The sequence below is a fragment of the Pleurodeles waltl genome, chromosome 4_1, assembly GCF_031143425.1.
Source record: "Pleurodeles waltl isolate 20211129_DDA chromosome 4_1, aPleWal1.hap1.20221129, whole genome shotgun sequence".
Lineage (NCBI taxonomy): Eukaryota > Metazoa > Chordata > Amphibia > Caudata > Salamandridae > Pleurodeles > Pleurodeles waltl.
In genome coordinates this window covers 995,963,701-995,982,904 of record NC_090442.1, presented here as the reverse complement: position 1 = coordinate 995,982,904, position 19,204 = coordinate 995,963,701, and the positions used below count along the sequence as shown (strand labels likewise).

General features: G+C 41.6%; 1 protein-coding gene across 1 annotated transcript in view; it reads right to left on the bottom strand.

Annotated features, from left to right (window-relative positions):
• Positions 1-19,204, bottom strand: part of LOC138288315 (chloride anion exchanger-like) — a 355,789-nt gene that overhangs the window by 149,561 nt on the left and 187,024 nt on the right. The window contains exon 7 of the mRNA XM_069229825.1: positions 18,442-18,594. Within this exon, the coding sequence (XP_069085926.1) occupies positions 18,442-18,594 (153 nt within the window). The remainder of the gene's footprint in view (positions 1-18,441; positions 18,595-19,204) is intronic.

Sequence of the window (19,204 nt, the reverse complement as noted above, 5' to 3'; positions counted from 1 at the left end):
CTACGTGCTACTAAACTATAAAAAAAACCACAAAACAAATATTTACTACCCCCATAAAATCATAAAGTTTGAGCAAGCCATGATTCAAACCATCCTAAAAATGTACCCTCACACAGCCATACAAGTCTGTTACTATAATTTCAATCAAAGTAAATGGAGGCACCTCTAAAAATCTGCACTATGTAGGGTATTCTAAAAACAGCCAATCTGCCCTTGAAATGAAAAAAGATAGCACTTGCTAAAGGGCCTTATTACGACCTTGGCGGCGGGGATTAATTGTCACAAACGTGACGGATATCCCGCTGCCATATTACAAGTTTGATAGGATGTAATGGAACTTGCAATACTGCAGGCAGGATATCCGTCACATTTGTGATGCAGTAATCCCCTCCACCAAGGTTGTAATCAGGCCCTAAGTCCCTGTCCCAGAGGAAGCCAACGACTACAATTTACTAATAGAAAACACTTTCTACAAACAAAATAAAAACAAACTTAGCAACGGAATGGACTATTTTGAAGACACTTGGGTTGGCAGATTGTATAACTCAGGACACAGACACCATCCAAAATTCCAAATACCATGGTGGAATGTCTATGCAGCACCATGGCAAAGGAAGTCAACCCAAACAGCGCAGTGGAAGGATGTCACAATGCCTTCAAATCCACATTAGGTAGAACACAACCTACACTATACAAATTTATAGATGAATTGTAAAAAGAGCAAAAATACCAATGACTAACAATAGAGAAATCTGTCATAACTAACAAGGGAGTTACTTAGCAATGTTAGTCAAAATCATATTTTAAAATAAATAGTAACCTACCAAAGACCTCGAAAACTCTGACAATTTCATACCCAACGTACCAAGCCTTGTATGTTTAATAGAATAAATGTAATATTTTATTACATTAGTCAAAAATGAATTAAAAATCCAATTTTATTAAAGATTGATATAAGAAAAATATTTATAAATTATTTAAAATTAAGAGTTATCATCACCGACAAAGGAAGTAAAAACTAACTTAGTCCATCACATAAATTAATTACAGCACATAAATCAAAGAAATTTTACATAACAATCACATAATTTTTACATAAACATTAAAAAATGACATTTTCCAACCAAAAGACAAGTAAATAAAGAAAACTTACTGTTCTGTAGTTGCAGATATTTTTTATCCACATACTAAAAAAATTGTAATCCAGTAAAAATAGAAATGTATGTCCAAATAGCCCACAATAATTAAAAAACAAAAGAAATCCAATGTAAAATTCCTCAAAGCAATGCAAATTATGTAGGAACCAAAAAAACCTAAAATAGTGTTTAAAAAAAAAAGAACAGTCCAGGAAAACTGAAAGAAAGAATAACTAATTAAAAAGCAATGGTTTATGAGAAACCAAAATTGATTTCCTCCAAAAAAAAGTAAACTCACAATGTTCATTTAACAAGTTCATAGACAGAAACCTGCAAAGTAAATAAAAAACCCACCCGCAAAACACATTGCACTACTAAAAATACATATACATAACAGTTAATTATCAACATTTAACTAACATAACTTAATTTAACTTAACATAGACACACATTACTAAAATAGTGTACAAAAATGCAAAACCACACATTTGTGATAAACACTATTACATCTAAATGTACAAAAAAACACAATCAACACTATAACTATCTTCTAGAGCTCCCGCCTACACCCCTCCACCCTCAAAACACTTAAGAAACCCTTAAAAAAGAACTTGCCTGTTCCAACAAACAGCAGTACCTTACCGCAACCTGGTTCTGGGAAAACAGACTGAAAACAATACAAATAGATTACAAAATAGCAGGAAGCAATAAAAAAGGGCAGCTTAATGAAACTAAAACAAGGCTATCTTCCCTTAGAAATTAATGGAAAATATTGCAGAAATGTTGAATAAATGTATGATTTTTTTTTTAAAAATGATAAAAATATGAACCATGTCAAACAAACAAAAAAGTTGTGATAAAAAGTAAACAATGTATAAAGTATAATTTAAAAAATAGTATAGAATATATCCAATTATTTAAGTAATAGTATAGATTATATACAAATATTTAATATAAACATAAATATATATGTTAAAATGATGTAGAAAATATGTGTATTAAACAAATGTTAAACAACTGCTAAACAATGGAAAATAAAGGTTGAAAATGTACAACACATAATGCTATGTAAAAATAATATACATGTTTTTATTAATGACTATACCATGAATAAACTTTGAAAACAGAAATAAATTGAGAAAAATGTGTGACATGTCTTTACTATACAAAACAATGTAATAAATATTAATATTGCTTACAGAAAACTATTCTTTATTGTATTACTAATGATCAACAATACTCATAAAATAACACAAAGTATTTCTACAACATACTAATAGAAAAGAAATAAACTATTTCAAAATAAAATATAAAATTACATTTTCACACTCCAACATAAATCATTTATGAAAAGTGTTAAACAATAAAGGGGTGACAATTACTATTCCCACTCCAATCTAAACCAATTTGGGGGAGGCATTGGGCACTAAAGGAGTAACATTTACCGTTCTCACTCCAATCTAAACCAATTTGAAGAAGGCGTTGGACACGAAAGGGGCGACATTCACTATTTCCACTTCATTCTACACTAGTTTGGTGAAGGGGTTGGACACTAAAGGTGCGACATTTATTATTCCTACTAGAATCCATCCATATTGGGGCAAGGTGTTGGACACTAAAGAGGTGACATGTACTATTTCCACTCCAATCTGAACCAAATTGGTGAAGTCATTGGATACTAAAGGGGCGATGTACTATTTCCACTCCAATCTACACCAATTTGAGGATGGTATTGGACACTAAAGGGGTGACATCTACCATTCCTACTCGAATCCAGCCATAATGGGGGAAGATGTTGGACACTAAAGGGGTGACATTTACTATTCCCCTTCCAAACTATACCAATTTGGTGAATGTGTTGGACACTAAAGAGGTGACATTTACTATTCCCACCTCAATTTACACTAATTTGAGGAAGGCACTGGACACTAAAAAGGTGACATTTACCATTCCCACTCCAAACCAACCATATTGGGGAAAGGTGTTGGACACTAAGGGGGGTGGCATTTACTATTCCCACTCAAATCTATACCAATTTGAGGAAGATATTGGACACAAAAGGGGGCATATTTACTTATGTAACACCAGGAGGAAGATGCACTCTTTCAACAGCACACCACATCAACACAAAGGACCTCATTGCGAGGTTGGCGGTCTTAAGACCACCAGCCTCGCAGAGGTGGTCAGGACATTGAGATCCTGTTGTTTAGACCGCCAGCACTGCCGTGATCCATGATCCCGACAGCCTGGCATGCAGTCCCACCCTGCTGATTACAACCTCGTTCTCTGCCAGCCTTTTTTATGGAGGTTGTACTGCCATGAAAAGGCTGGTGGAGAATAGGTGCAGGGAACATGGGGCACCTGCACTGCCCCTGCCCAGCACCATCGCAGTGTTCACTGTCTGCTGTGCAGGGGGCTGGTGCATTGATTACGAGCTGGAGACAATGCTGTTGCCTGTTTCCCTCTAGGCTGAGGTTTCTGCCCGTCAGTCTAGCGGGAAATACTTAATAGGTCAAGCAGGTTGGTCACCACTATGGTGGGGGCCACCCTGTCGGGAGTTTGGCGGACAGGCTTGCCCGTCCACCAAACTCAAAATGAGGTCCAAAATCTTTCACTTAATTAGATCAAAATATCATGGACACATTTGGGTAAAATGTTAATTCCTTATTTCTTGCTTGAGTATTGGCATAACACATGCTACATGCGACCTGTTCACAGAACTTGTCAGCGGTCTGAACAAACTACATTGAACTACCTACTTGGCTACACTTCATATATCAGTCGTAACTCATGCACTGAAGAAACCCCAATGTTTAGGAACAAAATGCTTTGGCTATGTTAATGTCCATGTTCCAATATTAACGCAAGACACAAAAAATAAACATTTTAACCATATCTGTTCATGACATTTTTATCCAATTAAGTGAAAGATTTTGGATGTGAGTACGAGTTTGGCAGACAGTGGCCTTACTGACGACCTCCCTGCTGGCCCTAAAAAGACTTTCCGGCTGGGCTGACCTGTAGAAACCAAGGTTTCCGCCCATCAGCCCAGCGGGAAAGTGGTGGCAGCATTGTTGCCAGCTGGTACTCGCCCCTCTGTGGCCCCCTGCACTTGTTCTCCGCCAGTCTTTTCATGTTGGTGAAACCACCATGAAAAGGCTGACAGAGAACCAGGTCATAATCAGCACGGCGATGCTAACTGCAGCGCCGCTCAGGCTGATTACAACCTGCACCACCGTCAGCCCACTGGGAACATTGTTCCCAGTTGAGATGGCGGTCGTTTGGTGGTCTGACCGCAAAACTCTTAATTTGGCGGGGTAGGACTGACAAAACGGTGGCGAACATTACCGCCATCGCGAGTCCAGCGGTCTGTTGACCGCCAGACTTGTAATGTGGACCTTTGTGTTGATTTGGTAGGTGATACTAGACCTCCTTTTTTGTGTATATAACTAATTGCACTGCTGTTGAAAGAAAGCTTCTCCCTCATGTTGTTACATATGAAACTTTTAGGGTGTTTTTCTGGACGGCTAGCCCTGGAAGTGAAGCACCTGTGTATGGGAACTCTACAGAGTGTGGTGAAGTATACCATAACTGTTTGTGTACTACTATTGTGAAGGGTAAAATGTACTAATCCTACTTCAATCTAAGCCAATTTGAGGAAGACATTGGGCACTAAGGGGATAAAGATTGTTATCCTCACTGGGAAAGGCATTCAACACAAAAGAGGTGACATTTACTATTCACATTCCAATCTAAACCAATTTAGGGATGGCATTGGACACTGAAGGGGAGACACTTACTATTTCGACTCTAGTCCAGTCATAATGGGTGAAGGTGTTGAACCATAAAGGTGTGACATTTGCTATTCCCTCTCCTATCTATACCAATTTAATGAAATGTTGCACACTAAAGTTGTAAAATGTACTATTCCCACTCCAATCTAAATCAATTTGGGGAAGGCATTGGACACTAATGGTGTACAATTTACTATTCCGACTCCAATCTAAACCAATATGGGGAATGCATTGGAAACTAAAGGGGTGACATTTGCTATTCCCACTCCAAACCACATTGGAGGAAGGTGTTAGACACTAAAAAGGTAACTATTCAGATTTCCACTTCAATCTAAAGATATTTGAAAAAGGTGTTGGATGCTAAAGAGGTGAAATTTGCAATATCCAGTTCAAGGTAAAACAAGGTAAAAAAATGAAACTAATATAAATTAAACAATTTCAAAACACAAGTAATATGCCCTACTCATACACATTTTTACTAAAATAGTAAATATAATTTAATCTAAAAACAAACTAACCTAAACTAGAAACCTATATATTCAAACTAAAATACTTAAATTGAAAACAAAATCATTTTATCACTCTTAAAAATTAAAATATTTGTGAAAATATTTATCAGCCTTTCCAAAACTAAAAACCATAAAATAACAAATAAACTATTATTTAAAAGTTAGCAATCATAAAATCAAACTTTATTTTAAAAATATAAACATTTTTGTAAATGTAAAATATATTTTGAAAATAAATTACAATTTTAAAACAATATTAACACATTTCTAGAATATTGAAACTTTTTTACAAAAGTTTTTAAATAAAATCTTTCTAAAGATTGTTTCAAAAATTATGTTTAATGACTTTTTAACAAAATCTCACACCATTATTATACATCTTAATAAAAAAAGAACTTTTCATAAATATTAAAATAAAACTATTTTAAACATTCTAATTTATAAATTTGCATAGTTTCAAATGTATTAACGTCCTTTTGATTTTAAAATATACATTTTAAAAAAATACCCCCATCTTTATCCCCTAAAAGTCCAATATTCCTCTGCTGAAATAATGTAACTATTATTTACATATGTATATTTTAATACAACTAAATATAAAAAATGTAGCTTAATAAAAATACTAATCTAAAAAAATAAACAGACAATAAAACACAATACAGCATATTACCTCCTAATTTGCACTTGCAAACAATATTACATATAATATTTTCTATAACGATTTTTTTTACAATATTCTTAAAAACAACACTAAAAATGAAATGTTTACCTTTGATGTTCCTGTGGGTGATATTTTTGATGCTCCGGTATTCATGACACAATATTTTTATATCAAAATATGTTTTTTTCCAATATTCCATCCAAACACCCCAGCATCATGAAAAAATGAAACTAAGGCATTATTCTAACTTTTTTAGGCTGAGGATAAGGAGTAAAGCTCCCCAAGGAAAGCGCAACCTAGCCAGCTACAGATTGGCAACTCATGCAACTCTTGACTTTCTCACCCAACATGTGAGGTTATGTCTCAGATGACTGTCTAAGTCTGTGGAGCCCTCCTCTAATAAGGTCTTTTGCCTTGCCCTGCAGAAGGAAAACTGGAGCTAGACTGAGACCCCATCCAAGTTGCAAAGTGTCATCAGCAGCTACAAAGTTTGTCATTGTCCCACTATAAGCTTTCAGTGTTGAAAATGAAGGCTTCAGTAGGAGCTCAAAGATGATATAACAGACTTTGAGAGACCGTCAACAGCTTCAGCACCCTACCTTGCTGAAGGATTTTGACAATGAGAAAAGTAATAAAGTCCCAAGACAGACGTTTTAGATGGTGTGACCCTCTAGAATTACCTGACCATCCAGCCATTGCCATTGTCCTGAAATTGTACCTAGATTCTTGTCCAATATACTGTGTCCAATATGACTTCGTAGGCGTTTTGATGCTACTAGGTGTGTTTGCTTTAAAATTGAATATGAGAAAAAAGTAATGGATGGAATGCTTGAATTAATCTCAGCCACTAGTAATTATTCAGGCTGCCTCCCAAGCCATCATTATTTTACACACCATGTCAACTCAGTTTGGACCCAGCTATATGCAAATCAGCCTTGACCCTGTTCAAATCAGAACAGTCCAGCCTCAACTGCCAAGCCAGGTCCCCTCTGAGCTGGAACAAAAGCAATCCAGGACCGGTTTTGTCCTTGTTGTGGGCTCATCAGCTGGGTATAGCTTGGTTCTAGTGACACAGTGTTTAAGGAACCCAGGTCGGAGCATACCCGTCCCACTTAGGGTGACAAACTAAAGTATACTAAAAAAGTGATGGATGGAATGCTTGCATTAATCTCAGCCACTGTAAATACTCAGGGTTGCCTCCCAATCCATTGTTATTTTGCACACCATATCACCTCAGTTTGGACCCAGCTGCATGAACACAAGCAAACCAGGATCCATTTAGCCCTAGCTATGGGGTCATCAGCTGGGTTCAGCTTGCTTCCAGTGACACATTGTGCACAGGACTCACGTCTGGACATATCCGTCCCACTTAGTGTGAAGTCACTTGGTACAGAGTCTACATATCAGTGGCCCTTTCTCCTGTCTCAGTAAGCTGCTTTTCAAAATAAACCACACAGTTGTTTAAATAATTCCACATCTTTTGAACTAATGGCTGGATTTTTAGATTCAAATAGGAAAGATAAGGTAGCCCTACTATAGGAACAGCTGAACGAAACAGTATGGGCCTCATTACAAGTTTGGCGGTCTGACGGTAAAACTACTGCAGTGGCGGCCGTCAAAAGACGGCTGTGTTGGCGGTCATACAGACTGCCGTATTACGAGTTACACAGCCAGGACCTCCGAAATGCAGCCAAATTTCCAACAACGCCAGGACTCTGGAAGGCAGGAAAAAGGAGGCCTGGCCACCAGCCCGCCAAAAAATACCAAACCTATAACGACCCACAAATCACAATAGCGGTTCTTTAATGGTGGAAGACCAATGGCACTGTGAACCATGGTGGCCAGCAGTCACCACAGTAATATACCATACCACATTGGATAATTTGAAAATCCCACACCTGACACACATCCACACATCCAACACACCTGCACATTGCACTATAAAACACACCCCTTCACACCGCACAATCCTTTGCAACCAAAACACCATAGACAGCTCAAAAAAGGCTGTGCTCAAATATCACAATCCATATATTAGGCACTCCTACACACTTCGCATAGCACACATCACACACCTGCACAACAAACCCAACACAACAATTAGTACCCCACACATTGAAAACCACTCGTCATCCACTCACAGCACCCACACTTCATCACCAATTGCATTTCCCAATTTTTTTTACTTCCATACCATCTCCCCCACCACTACCATATTCCACAAAAACATCCCCGTTTCACAGATGATGAATTGAGGGTCGTGGTGAACAAAGTCATCAGAGTAGGGCCACACCTATTTGGAGCACAAATCCAGCAAACATCTGTCACCAGAAAAATTGAGATATGGCAAAGAATAGTTAACAGGGTGAATGCTATAGACAACTATTAACTCACAAGGGAGGACATCAGGAAGAGGTGGATTGATCTCAGAGGGAAGATGCGTTCCATGGCTGTCAGGCACCGGCTGATGGTCCTCAAGACTGGCGGTGGGTCCCTACCTCCTCCCCCTACTTTCACATCATGGGAGGAGAAGGTCTTGTACATCCTGCATCCTGAGGGCTTGACAGGAATACCTGGGGGAGTGGAGTGGAGTAAATCACAACACCTATGATGTCACCCTAAACTTTTGTCTTGCATGATCACTGATCACCTTTTCACATCTTAACAGCCAACCAACTACCACCCCTGTGTCCAACTGTCCAAATACCCCTCTCTGCCATGTTAACGAAACTCACCTGGAACCCCAGTGTCTATGTATGGCATAGGTAGTATAGGGACTGATAGCACTACAACTCCCAGCAGGCACTGTTCCACCATTAAGAAAACCAGAACAGTGTACTACAATTAGAATTGCCTTGCGAGTCAACCTAACAAACAATTCAACCCGTCTGAGTGCTCCACAATTGTACAGTCTATGGCAATGAGAGCAGTGCAATGGACATCTGCTAGTACAACACCATCCAACACACAGCTACAACTGTGTTCCCTGTTAAATTGGCCTTTTAATCTCCATTAAACCTATGTAATCTGCTCACCTGGGGGGCATACACATATATGAAGCTGGATATACTTGGAGTACACCCATACAGAGGGCCCAGGTATAATGGTTACTCCTATACTGTTGGCCAGCTCTGTTTCCATAGTACATTGAGCTGCTGTTAGGTGACTAAATGATGCCATACACCTAACTTGGAGATAGCTTTAAATTGTAAAGTCATTACGCAGGCAAGATATGAGTCAATGAACAGACATCTAATCAACAAGATACTCCAACATCCTGTAGCAAGGTGTATGAAATGTAAAATCTCTGTTTCCCATATAGCTCTAACCCAGATTTGGACGCAGGTATCAGTGTCATATCAGGGGATCGAGTATAGGCTTTGTGTGCATGGCACATTGCATGTCAATGTTTGATGTCACTTTGCTTTACTTTTAGTAACTGTGTATTCCACTTCTACAGGTAACCTACCCATTGTGACAATGGAAAGGCCACAAGAGACAGTCACTTCCCCTCTGGATGAAGGCCTTAGTGAGAAAACACCCCTGGGTGTGTGGAAATTGAGGATGACTCTGGTCCATCTGGGACAACTGGTCAGTCAACAACTGTCAGCCTAACCCTGCCTATATCAACTTTTCCTAGCCCTGTTGCTTCAACATCTCAGGCAACCATTCACCCTCAATCCTGTGTTCCAAGGACAATGTCAACCCTTATGTGCTCCCCAGTGCTGGTACCTGAGTCACCAGTCATACACCCAGACAATGATGGACCTGGCACCAGTGGGAGTGGGAAACAATACCAGGGGCACAGGCACATGGGGGTAGGGCATATGGGAGGGATGGTGTGGGCCCAAGAATGGAGGCTTCTAGGGATACAACTGGCCAGGACACCATCACCCAAGTCTTGAGAGCTTACCAAAAATACAAAGTCGTGATGGGCCAGGTACTTTCCATGATGGGGAGATCAAGCAGCTGCAGAGGGATAACCACCAGCAAGTGATGCAGCAGTGGGAGGCTCAAAATGCCCATTTGGCTGCAATTGCAGGAGTGCTGAGAAACATGAATCCCACCCTGAATAGGTTATGTTCACAACAGCTGGTCCCTACCATTAGCAATGTGACATCTGCCCCTTCAACATCTGCAGCAACCAGTGAATTGGAGGCACTGCCAGGGGAAGGACATGCCTCAGACACTCCTGCCTCTGTAGCTGATGAACCCCTCGCAAACGTGGATGTCCACCTAAACAGCCAGGAGGAGCAGATGCCAAGACTTTAAACACTGCCAGGAAGTGAAACTCTATGGATTGATTCCCCTTGTGTGTCACTGATACACCCTGTTGATTGTCCTAAAACCAATCTCCATTTCCAATGGTACAAGAACACTGGACTTGAAACTTCAAATGTTATAGCATCTACCCTGATTATTGAAGAGTAATGCGTTCCTGGAGGGCATTCACAGTGCACTGGCTGGCCTACAGAGATCTTTCCGGGCTCTGGCCTCAAAACTGATGGCAGCCAGTCACCCTTTTTCTACGGTCCCCCCTCCACCTTACTCTTCCCAATCCGAATTCCCCCTTCCCTGACCGAGCCAAAGTACATAAACAGGCAGGCATGCATCCACCCCAACATTCACTGATCCAGCCGCCACACCTCTCCTACCCACAGCGGACCCTCAGACATCCACCCCAGTCACCACACCCACAGACACCACAGACACGCCTACATGTAGCACATCCACCATACCTGCAGTCACCACCCCAACAGCCACCCACCCACCAAAGCATCCACCAGCACCTCCACCACCCCTCAGCCCAAGACACATAAACTCCCTCACTCACCCACCCAACAGACACCCACCACCCACAAGCATACCTCTCTCAAATACACACCCAAGACATCCACACCAACTCCTCTAACAACCAGTCCCTCTCCCTCCACACCCAAACCCTTTTGTTATAACCGTCCCCGGGTGTCCAAAAAAGCTTTCCTCTCAGAGTTTAAACTTTTCCCTACTCTCACCCCTGTGACACCCCTAAAAGATCAGTTTCCCTCCCTAAGGACTTCCCCTCCACCTCCAAAGCCTCCCCTACCCCCTGTCAGTACCCATGCCATTCCCCCACCAAGAAGTCGACCCCTCCCAAGAAGACCCAAACCTCCCCCAAGTCAAAGCCCCTCCTCCAAAGCCTAAGCCCAAATCCCCCTCCCCAGCCTACGCCCAAAGCCCCCCCTCCCCCAACTCCCCCCAAGACTCCCTGAGGTGCCTGCCTGCCCCCTTGATGCCCCTACCTGTGGAGATTACTTAGCAGTCAGGAGAAAAACGTTTTTGTTCCTTGGGTGCCAATTTAATTGTGTATATGGACTGGCCAATGGCCTTGCACCTGTCCATTTCATATTGTGAATTAATATATTTTGACTAACCAGTTGTTGGTTTTCTGGTTACATCTTTGTCCTGCCTTTCCTTTCCTAGGTTTGAGTTGTTCCTAGCTGACATTGGTTGTGTGCCAGTGTTTGTGTGTGTGTGTGGTGCTTGTGCTCCCTGTATTGTTTGTGAGGGTGTGTGCAGTGCTTTTGTCCCCAAGGGATAGGGTGTATGATGGGCATGTGTATGTTGCTGACATGTTGTTGTCATGGTATTGTGTCATGTGTGTGTTGACATGTTTTTTTGGAGTGTGAGGCTTTGTGTGCTTTGACTGTGTGAGTATGCATGTATTGTGCATGGTATGATAAGTATGATGTGCTGTGTGTGTGATGTGATTGTTGAGTTGCATGACTATGTAATTGTGTGTGTTTGTTCCCAGTTGGTTGTAGATTGTGTTGTATGTGTGATGAGTCCTTGGTCAGTGTCGGTTGTGAGTGCTTAAAAATGTGTTTATGATTGTGCAGTTGCTGTGTAGTTGTGATGTATTGGTATGTTTTATGGGATTGTGTGAAGTTGGGCCTGTGATGTGTTGCTGTGCGTAACTGTGTATTATTGATGTGTGGTGTGTGTGTGTGAGTGCTGGCTGCAGTGTGTGTGCTGTGTATGTGTGGGTGTCATTGTTGAGGTATGTGAGTGTGCGTGTCACTGTATTGTTACATGTGAGAATGGCTCTTGCACCCCTCCCTATCGTATGTTATCTGAATATTCAAAATGTGCCAATATTCATATGGAACAGGTAAGTGTGTGTACTTATGGTTGCTGTTGTCGTCGGCGGCTAGGATTCTGTTGTATTTCTGTGAGCATGAGCTGCGGGATGACGTCTAGTTGTGATTCCATGGCAGCTCCGGAGGAGAATGGCGTCCTGAATGTGAGTGTCTCATTTTATACAGTTTGTTTCTGCCTGAGTTTCGTGGTGGTCCGATCACGGTGGAAATATTGGAGGTGCACAACCTCATAATGAGTCTGATGGAAACATGGTCTACACCGGACTGCTGGAGGCTCTAATCGTCCACAGGAGTCTGACTGCACTGGCGGTGCCGGCGGTGCTTTGGCTGCTTTCTTTTGGCATCCCCGACAAAGTCATAATTTGCTGGTCCTCTCCACTCGCCTGTTGGCAGTCTGACTGTCACTGCCAACATGGCGGTCACAGGACCGCCAAACTCGTAATGAGCTCCTATGTGTCTACTTCTACAAAACCTGGCTTGCACAACCGGTTGGGGTCATAAAGGGGCCCACATATATATGTGGTCTGCTTCATCCTTAAACCCTTACACAGAAAGACGATACTTCTGGGTGGTCTCAACCAGTGATGTGGGTGCTCTTCATATTGTAGGGATGAGGTATTATTAAAATTATCTGGTGTGAAACCATAGCAGGAAAAATTAATGATGAACACCGTGATAATGTTATAAGGGAAACGTACTGCACTAGTACTTTTGTGGGCTGCCAAAGGCTGTTTAAGACATGTGCATCACTGATCTGGCCTACTTGTTACAGCCATTAGTCTATCGCTCGTATAGGTCAAGTGGCTTTCATCTATTGAATTACTGAGTCCAACAGTGTATTTTCTGCATTTAGATTTTCCCATATTTACATTTATCTCATGTATAGTTAAGCCACCTTTGACTCAGGACAAGAGGGAGGGGACCCCAGAATAGGTACAGTCCCACTGTTCACATGCAGTGTCAGCAAAATCTACACTAGATAATCTTCATACACAAATGATGTCATACATTATATACGTGTTATGTCTTCATTGTATTATTACCTTTGCTCAATGACATCAATATTATTTAGTTGTTAAATTTGTCATGAACACAAAAACTTATCTGATAAATCTAAAATCTTGAATGTTGTTTAAATGTAATTTTATACATGTGTCTTGCGGTCCTTAAGTGGGTGAATTTACTATTGTATGCTACAAAAAAGCATATTATAGCAATCAATTCATAAAGGAACCAAAAGCACGAAATTGATACCTGATAACAACCACTGACAAAGCCAAAAGGTCTCACCTTTAAGACTTATTGTCTTTGTCCATTGTTTTTTAGCCTCACTGCAGAGCATCCGTGAAGCAGTCCAGCATGGCTAAATAAAAAAAGACTATGGTGTGGCCGGTGTCACCACACTTGCGAGAACATATAAAATGACGTAGTTGCTTTTTTTCTCTTTATTTGCTGATGCAAGTTGGATCGGCAAAAAAAGATAAGATAAAATCTGTAAAAGCATTTTTTGAAGTGCTGGTTGGGGAAGCAACATGAATAAGGCGCCTGGGGGCAACAAAGAGGGCACGGTTGGGGTGAAGCAACAAGAGTGGGGAGGAGAAGCAATAGGCAAAAGAGAAGATGGATGGGGGAAATGAACAAACAGGGGAGACAAAAGCAACACAAGGACGGGTTGGAGATGAGAAGCAGCTGGTGTCAGAGAAGGAGAGCATGAATGGGTAACCAAACAAAACTGAGGGTGGTGCGATGAAGCAACATAGAAAGGGAGAGTGGAGAGGAGATAGAACGGGTGTGAGAGCATTGTGGGGCATAAGAGAAGCACACAGGCAGGAAAGCAGCAGAGGGAAGGACACCAGAATTAGTGCAATATGCAATGAGCAGGAAAAGATACATGGGCAACAGAAACCAACATGGATTACAGGATGAGAAAAGTACACAAGGAAAACAGCTGGAAAAATGTACACTCTTGTGGAGGGCTTAAACAAATAGACAAAAAGTAGTGCTTGGAGCAGTGAAAGCTTATAAGCAAGCCAATGAAAAGAGATGGTAAAGAGGCTATGTTTCATGGGAGGGATAGTCACAAGATTGACAAGCTGGGACACGACTAACAAGAAGATAGAAGACAGTGAGAGGAAAGCTAACCAATGGTAAGCGATGGGTGGGGTCAAAGCCCCTGTATGTTATTGATAAGATTACAATATGTATTTGGCTGCACTGTCTGGTAGACTTGTCCTCACACATTTAAAACAATAAACAAAGTCAGCTCAATATTGACTAAATATGCAGAATTGATTCTTCACTTTTCGATGTTTTCATACACTGAAAACTGTGCTGCTAACCCAGTCATCATTAATTTTAAAATACCTTCTATATATGTGCTCTCATATTCTTATTGTCTCTAACTCATACCCAGATCTCATTGGTTCTGATAGTCATTCAATCATGGCAGACGATTCCCATTCCTGCCATTTGACACTGTTAGAAATTGGGTTGCTGGTTGACTGTGTGTGAGCCCCAGTCATGCTACAGCCACAATCTCTTGCACAAAAAGTCACTAAATTAACCTGTGCTTCCCCCTGGTAGCTTGGCAGAAAAAGCAGTCAGGCTTAAGTTACAGGTAATGTGTAAGCTATTTATGCAGTGCACCAACAGTAAATTTAAAATGAAAACACAACACATGAAAAGTCCCAAAACAATCTAGAAAAATAGAGCACATTTTAATAAACTATTTGACGCCAACATGACAAAACTCTAATCAGTAAAACTGGAGTTCTGAATTTTTAAAGATTTTAGTGAAAATAGTGCCAAAAAGCACAAGTTACCAATAGCGATATCTGATCACGCTGGATGGGACAAAGTTGCACTTTCAGGCCTATTGTGATGGAGCACAGGTCCGCTACAGTTACCAGGTTAGGCCCTTTGAACTTTTACCTTCTCAGATTTGTACCAAGAGTCCTGTTTGTGACAGAGTGTGGCAAGAGGAGCAGAGACAGCGTTGCGGGATGCTGCTGGTGTGGTGCAAATAACAAGCCAGGCTCTGCAGTTGTTTTTGGAGCTTCACGTTGGCAGCATCCTGCTAGTGGTCAATGCTCTAGGACAAAGAGGAGGCTGCTTGAGCTTTGTGTTGAATCACACTGCGGATGGCGAGGTCTTGGTGTGAACAAGCCCATTCGCAGTTGTGAACAGCCCAAAAGCTTGATTTCAGCTCCCTGATCCACACCAAGGATCCAGGACCTGATGGACACCATCTGGGGGTGCAGGAACTCAATTCAGCTGGGACCAGGGGCTAATGCAGAGTGTTGGGTCCTTCTTTGAGCGTGAAGATCACAAAAGAAGGTCCGCAAAGTAGTCACTCCGGTAGCCCTGGATTTAAGATGGAGTTGCGGATCCTGTTCTTCATTCCCAGGCAAAGGTGGCAGAAAGGCAGCAATTCAGGAAGGCAGCAGCTGATCAGTAGTCCAGCAGAGTAGTGGTCCTTTCAGCAGGACAGAAGCCCTTCTTCTTTGCAGAGTAGCTGCAGGTTCAGAAGGGTACTAAAGACTTGGGGCCCGATTATGAGCTTCTGCGGTCAGCCCAGCAGGAAAGTGGTGGCAGCATTGTTGCCAGCTCATAATCATAATGGTGTCAAGTCTGAATAGAAGAGAGTGCACATTATGAGCACATTATCAGGGTTGATGTGCAGGGTTCCCACTGCCCTGCCTCTGCCCCCCTGTGCCACCTGGCACCTGTTCTCCACCAGCCTTTTACTGGCAGTGAAAACAGGTTGTAATCAGCAAGGCGGCGCTGAGTTCAGCGCCGCACTGGCTGATCCCAATCTGAACTGCAGTTGGTCCGTTGGGATCTCCTATCCCGAGGGAGATGGCGGTAGGTTGGTGGGACTGCCCACCAACCTCGTAATATGGAGGTCAGACCACCACAACCGCAGTAGTCCGACAGCCACCGCGAGTGTGGCAATCCGAGGACTGACACACTTATAATTAGACCCTATGTGTCTGAGGTCTTCTTTCTCTACCCTGGTACCCTGGTCCTGGAAGGTGGGAGAAGTTTCTAGACAGTGGCTTTGAAGTGCATGGAATTTCTAAACTTCCCTGCTCTGGCTCCAAGCTGGCTGTAGCGACGATATGAGATCATTAAGCCCTTTGTGTGAAGACAGAGGACAGGCTATTCAGTTGCAAGTAGGGCTGTGCTTAGCTATGTGTTGTGGAGCATTCAGTAATAAGCCACCACTGTTGTCCGACTGACAAGTAGTGGAACATTCCCTGCACAAGCTCGTTCGGTGGAGAACCAGTTCAAACATTGTACATGCTGACCCAAAGGCCAGCATGGAGATATGATATAACACTCTGCCCTCCATCCTGCCAGCAGATTGCCCATTCAGGCACATCTAATCCCTCTATTGTGTGACTGTCTGGAACGAATTCACAAAGTCTGTCAGTTACACCCAGTCATGTGACCCAGGCCAGACAACAGGCACCAAAGATCTAAGGGCAGTAAAATGCCAACTTTCTGAAAGTGGCATTTTCAAAATTGTAATGAACAATCCAACTTTACCATCAAAGGGGGTTTATCATTATGATTACATGCACACCAAACATGAGATGGCTACCAGCTCTTATTTATAACTGTTTTAAGGAATCCCCAATGTTATCCTATTGCAGGCATGGCTCTCCCAATAGTGAAAAATGAATAGTTTTTTACTACCAGGACATGCAAAACTTGAAAGCATGTGTCCAACATTTTAATTACACAGCAACCTACCCTATGGGCTACTTAGGGTTTACATGAGGGATGATTTATTTGCAATACAATTGGATTTCAAGGCTTGGCAAGTGGGTTTTCTTGTCAAGTCAACGTGGCACTTTAAAACTGCATTCAGGGGCAAAGGCAGGCTTAGGGCATGTTTTAAGGTGCTACTTAAGCGGGTGGCTGTACATGCTGAAAGCAGCATTTAATTTACAGTCCCTGGGTATATGGTATACCACTCTACAAGGAACTCTACAAGGAACCTATAAGTAAATTAAATATCCCAATCAAGTGTAAGCCAGTTAAACCATGTTTAAAGGAGAGAGAACAAGCACTTTAGCACTGATTAGCAGTGGTAAAGTGCTAATGACAACAAAAAGAGTTCAGCATAAAAGTGGAGGGTAAAGGCAAAACATTTGGGGTGACCCTGCAGAGAGGGCCAGGTCCAACAGACACACATTATGTTACCCCTAGCGGTGTGATCAGAGACATGGAATTATGAGCACGCCATAGTCTCTTCAAGGGCACCAAACTACAGTTGAACATAGTGTTAATAAACACTTTACAATCCTAGATCCAGATAATGGGATTTGATCAGTTTTTTCACTTCTACTCCCAATCTATTTATAATTCTACTTTTCTCAGTTCTGCCGATCGTGATTCCTGTTTGCTAATATGTAAATTCCAGCACTTTGGATTTTCCCATTAGGTATCCACACTGCTTGGTGATAATAATTGCTTTGTGCCACATTCACAGTTAATATGGTGTTTTTTTCGGTGTTTCTACTCACTCCACCAGCAGAGTTGTTTTGTGGGGCTGATTTTCACTGTCGTAAAATCAAATGAAATCCCCAATTCCATGGGGTTTAATGCATGCTTTTACCACCAGCACCCAGTAGGTGCTAAATGTACATATGAACGTCTGGGTGGGGTGTGGGGTGTGAGAGAGGGAGGCAAGAGCAGGGAAGGGAAGAGGGAAGTCATTTCAGAAAAAAGGGAGTATGGCTAAGTATCGTGAGGTTTCACTGTAGTCCCATTCCTGGAACACACGGGAATGGAAAACCCTCCAATTTATAAACAGGCGTCAGTTCCGCTGGGCTGACTAGTAATCAGGGCCCAAATGTTATTTTCTGCGATGGCCTAGTGCAGCACTCCTGTCCAAGCCTAGACTCTGCACGTGGCAGCAGCCAATCCAGTGCACTACAGGGGCCTGCGTTTTATTTCAAATCTGAACCACGGTCAACGACAAATGATCAAAGACATATCTCGACAGTCTTAGCATTAAGGAAGACAATCAGCCACGTACGTTTGACTTACAATAGGGCGTGTTAAAACCATGCTCAAACTTTTAGTCGGTAGGAATGTACAATTCAGTAGTGCAACGTTTGCCGTTTTGATGAATGTAGTATTGACAACTTAACAAGTCGACACCAAGATCAATCTTGAAACACCACTTACCACAATGAATTCAATGGGAATCGGCACGCGAAGCTTTGATTTAAAACGAGCATTAATTTCTTTCACTGGAAACACGATTATCATCACGATGACAGCCGTAAGGAGGTCAGGTATATTTGTGTTAGTGATTTGGTCAAAAATGTGTTCCAAGGTCTAAAAAAATAAAATATAAAAAATTATTATTAGTGATCAAATTAAATAGTCTACTCACTCGTATTATTGCAGATGGAAATGGTGTACTGTGAATATTTTGAACTTTCTGACATTATCAGTGGCACACAATTCATTGGTTTAAAACAGGAGTTTCCAACCTTTTGCGTAGTAAGATCTACTTATGTTAATTGAAAATCACCTTGAGCTACCAATAGTATTAGTATTCCAAGATTACCATCAGACAAGATTACATTAGTAATCACCAAGTTTAGGATTACCAGCAGTGATCATCTCTGCACCGGGAGAGTTGCCAGCAGTAATGTAAAAGGTGGCTTTGTCTATTTGAACTGCCTACATCTAGGTAATGCATGCCATCTGCAGTGACTTTGGCACGAAAGTAAGCATATTAGCAATAAGTCTCCACACGATTTAGCACTAAAAGAATCACCTTTAAATATTATTTTGGAAATTCAGTCTCTGAACATCAACTTCTAAGAGATCTAAGAGTACCCACATTTTTGTCTTGGAATCCACAATTTTGTCATACCTTTCCTAATTTAACAAAGCAAAACGTTCCTATTTAGAAGGCTGGGATGCACACAGGAGACTA